The 4,916-nt window shown below is 27.3% G+C and overlaps 1 protein-coding gene across 1 annotated transcript in view; it reads right to left on the bottom strand.

Moving 5' to 3' along the window:
• Window positions 1–4,040: 4,040 nt before the first annotated feature.
• The window catches only part of LOC100212686 (S-phase kinase-associated protein 1), a 1,018-nt gene continuing 142 nt past the window's right edge, over window positions 4,041–4,916 (bottom strand). The window contains exon 1 of the mRNA XM_065820716.1: window positions 4,041–4,916. This exon is cut by the window's right edge and continues 142 nt beyond it. Within this exon, the coding sequence (XP_065676788.1) occupies window positions 4,402–4,890 (489 nt within the window). The 5' untranslated portion in view covers window positions 4,891–4,916 and the 3' untranslated portion in view covers window positions 4,041–4,401.

The raw sequence follows: 4,916 nt of genomic DNA, 5'->3' as shown, positions 1-4,916 counted from the left end.
CAGGTATGCCCTGAGCTCAAACCAAAATTTTCCAACCCCTATCAGATCAACTTACCTCTTGTAGGCAATGGAAGACAATGGAAAAGTCTGACTCTTGGTAGGCAATGGAAAAGTTTGACTATGGATTTTGTTAACCCTCTTCACAAGACAATGAACAAACTCCTTCTAGTCATAATTGATGAGTATTGATGATATGTCTGCATTCCTTTACTCTCAAATTACCTCTGACACTGTAATAAAACATTTCTTAGAAGCATTTTCTCTTTTTGACACCCCTGCTTGCATCCACTCTGATTGAGGTACGCAGTTTAAAAAAAGAAAAATAAAGAACTTCCTCATGGGCAACTGTGTCAATAAGACTCGAACAACACCTTATCAACCAAAAGAAAATGGTCAATGTGAAAGACTAAACTATATCATTATGAAAACAATAAACATAGCCTTAAGAAAGTTTTAGCTAGAAAAACTGACTACAAACTGGTACTTCATGCAGCTCTATCCTCCATTAGATCACTACTATGGACACCTGCAAATCCTAGCCCACTAAAAATTTAATGGCTTTCAAATGCACAATCATCTCTGGTGTTGATTTACTTCCTAGTAGATCCTACTGTCTTGCACAAAAATCAACTATAATTGAAAAGAGACTCGCTGATAGAACAAGTTACCTGGCTTGAAACCATATCACCCCACTATACATGTATAAAATATACAAATGGAAGAATTGACACTGTATCAATTTGACATTTAGTATCATGTGCAATAATACACACACATATATACATAGATACATACACACAGTGTATTAACCAGGATATAAGTTTTATAGACATTATATATATATATATATATATATATATATATATATATATATATATATATATATATATATATATATATATATATATATATATATATATATATATATATATATATAGAACCCTTAGATGTTGTCCGAAAGTTTTTTCCATATTTTGTTGACAAAAAGTAAAAATTAAAATGCAAGACCGGAATTTTTTTTTTTAAATAATGATAGACTGCCTGCCCCAACCAAACCCTCAGTCAATGTAGCAGCACTCCCTTGCGGGTCAGGCTATTTGTCAGTCGATGTAGCAGCACTCCCTTGCGAGTCAGGCTATTTTTCAGTCGATGTAGCAGCACTCCCTTGCGAGTCAGGCTATTTGTCAGTCGATGTAGCAGCACTCCCTTGCGAGTCAGGCTATAAGATAGTCGATGTAGCAACACTCCGCGCATGATTTACAGTAAAAATAATAAAAATAAAAACATTTTATTATAAAAAATAAAAATAAAAACATTTTATTATAAAAAATAAAAACATTTTATTATAAAAAATAAAAACATTTTATTAAAAAAAATTAAAATAAAAACATTTGTTTATATTGTTAAAAAAATTCAGAATGTTTTTAAAACATTCTGGTCAATTAAATTTGCGTTTTTGTGGTTTTTTTAAAAAACGATTTATTTGTAATTAAATTAATGGTTTTTACTTTCGTCCAACATGCAAATGTTGGACGAAAGTCAAAAGTAATTAAAAGTGACGTATGTGTTGGCGTAAGAATCACTTTTTTCCTTCCGCTCTTCCCAAAGACAACAAACTATAGATCTATATATATATGTTATATATATGTATATATATATATATATTATATATATTATATATTTGTATATATACTATATATTTGTATATATATATATATATATATACATATATATATATAATAACAATATGTATGTATATATTAAAAGCAATATGTATATAAATACATATATATATATATATATATATATATATATAGATAGATAGATAGATCTATAGTTTGTTGGCTTTGGGAAGAGCGGAAGGAAAAAAGTGATTCTTACGCCAACACATACGTCACTTACAATTACTTTTGACTTTCGTCCAACATTTTCGTGTTGGACGAAAGTCAAAACCATTAATTTAATTACAAATTAATTGTTATATAAAAAAACCACAAAAACGCAAATTTAATTGACCAGAATGTTTTAAAAACATTCTGAATTTTTTTAACAATATAAACAAATGTTTTTATTTTAATTTTTTTTAATAAAATGTTTTTATTTTTAATTTTTTTAATAAAATGTTTTTATTTTTATTATTTTTACTGTAAATCATGCGCGGAGTGTTGCTACATCGACTATCTTATAGCCTGACTCGCAAGGGAGTGCTGCTACATCGACTGACAAATAGCCTGACTCGCAAGGGAGTGCTGCTACATCGACTGACAAATAGCCTGACCCACAAGGGAGTGCTGCTACATCTACTATCCTTTAGCCTGACCCACAAGGGAGTGCTGCTACATCGACTAAGGGTTTGGTTGGGGCAGGCAGTCTATCAATTAATAAAAAAAAATATTCCTGTCTTGCATTTTAATTTTTACTTTTTGTCAACAAAATATGGAAAAAACTTTCGGACAACATCTACGGGTTGTATATATATGTTTATATATATTTATATATATATATATATATATATATATATATATATATATATATATATATATATATATATATATATTTAGGTAATATAAAAGTATTTTGATTAAAACACTTTGATAAAAGTCATGAAGTTAACAAAATATATGTTTAAATTGGTCGAGGTAGGGTTTACCATTTATTTACATAAGCATACTATTCTGTTAATCACTTGATAACCATGCAATTACCAAGCCCAATGAAACTGAAAGTGTGGTCAATAAAAATCAGAAAAGATAGAGACATGGGTTAGGTAATGTTATGGTTTGGTGCTGTTTTGGTGAGAATACCTCAGGTGATATTGTAAAAATAAAAAGAATAATGACAAAGAAAAAGAAGTTTATTTGGACATTTTAAAAAGTTAGAATTATTGGGAAGTTATTCGTCTTTCAAAAAGATAATAATCTAAAGCATTCTTCAAAACTTTGTAGGAGTTACTTAGAAAACCATCAAGTATTGAATAGAATGAGTAGGCCTCCCTGATCATTAAATCATTCACCTATTGAGCTTTTATGGAATGAACTAAAAAGAAATATAAAAAAGTCTAGTGGTGCAAAGGATATATGGAAAAAACTTGATAGCGAGTGGTATGAAGTTTACTTTGGAGAAGTTGTTACGTAGAATGTATAGAATATGTAAATGATTATTGCCACCAATGGTAGTTTCATAAATGAGAACAAATTATAAAGTAATTTAATTTGATTTTTTACTTTGAATTATGTAAACTTAATCAATAGTAAAATAGCTTATTTTTCAGATAATTTTTCTTTGCAGTTGCTCTTCCAATAGCAAAACATCAAAAGTATGACCATTCAAATAATTATAGACGGCAGTGTATATATTTATTATTTATAAATATATATATATATATTATTTATATATAAACATATAAATAATATACATACATATAATATAAGTATGTATATTATTTATATGTATATATATTGTTTATATGTATATATATATAATATATATATATATATATATATATATATATATATATATATATATATATATATATATATATATATATATATATATATATATATATATATATATTAGCACAACATTTATAATACAAAAGTTTCACTATAAAAACATAGAAACAAGATCGACAAAGAATCGCAGACCTCAGACACTTTTAGGTATTTAGGTCATAGTATATCAACAGTATCTGATGACAACAACCACATTTTGAACCTAATTAGTTTTTTTATGCCAGAGCTAATATTACCATGTAGAATTGATAAATGTAACATAACTATCAAACTACACTGGTCTAAATTTAGTTAACTTTGTGGCATAGATCTGTGGCAAAGCTAAAATATCACTGTGTTAAAAAGACTTAAAACTGCATGTGTAAAAAAGTTTTATTCTTTTAAGTAGCAAGATAGTATTACTATTATGTTCTTTGAATTTGGTTAACCTATATTTAACACTCTTTTGAACAATTTAAAAATAATATAAATATTATTAAAAATAGTATAAATAAAATATATAAATGCAGCAGTTTAAATATAATAAGATACTATCAATAAACTATTATATTAATAAGAATGGTTTACATAAGGCTAAAAAAATCTATTATCTTAAGTTATGCATAACATAAAATATAAACAGTAATATAACATGCAAACCAAAATAAAGTATACGAAGAATAAAGCTTATTTACTAATTAAAAAAAAAAAAGAAAGTATTAATATAAAAAATTAGGAAGTTGCATAACTACTGAATTTCAACAGTATTTATCATACTTAAACACTTATAAACAATATCAAGAACACCATTATGAAGCTTACCCAATTATAATGTAAATGACTTTCAATCAGAAATATTCTTTTACTAAACTTCATAAATAATAGTTATACTTAATTTCTTTTTAAAATGTTATTTTTCTTCGCACCATTCATTTTCTTTTCGAACTTGTTCTTCTTCTTCTGGTGTAAAATCATTTTTTATATTAAATGTCTTTCGAATTTCTTCGGGTGTCTTACCTTTAATCATGTTAGCAACAGTTTTGCAAGTCACATCCAACAATCCTTTAATATCCAGATAGTTTGCTGCAAGAATTAATTCGAACAATGTACCTTGATCAACTTTTAAAAACTCTTGATCCCAAGGGTCAATGTCATCAGTACGTTTTTCGCGATTTTCATCATCTTCCGGTGGTGGCGGGTCATCTTTGTGATGAGTAGCCCAGTTAATAACCTTTCTCAAAATAGCTGCATTAACATTTGGTAATGGGATAGGTTCATCATCATCGTCATCCATACCTAGATCTTCCAACATTGTCTTGATTGTCATTGATGCTTTAGCAATCTCAACATCAACTTCAAATACTTCACTGTCGCTACTTTGTAACCTTATTGTTGGCATTTTTTATTTATGCTTTAAAAGGTTAA

Source organism: Hydra vulgaris, chromosome 15 (assembly GCF_038396675.1).
Source record: "Hydra vulgaris chromosome 15, alternate assembly HydraT2T_AEP".
Lineage (NCBI taxonomy): Eukaryota > Metazoa > Cnidaria > Hydrozoa > Anthoathecata > Hydridae > Hydra > Hydra vulgaris.
The sequence above is the reverse complement of the archived record's forward strand: the minus strand, read 5'-3'. Positions and strand labels throughout refer to the sequence as shown.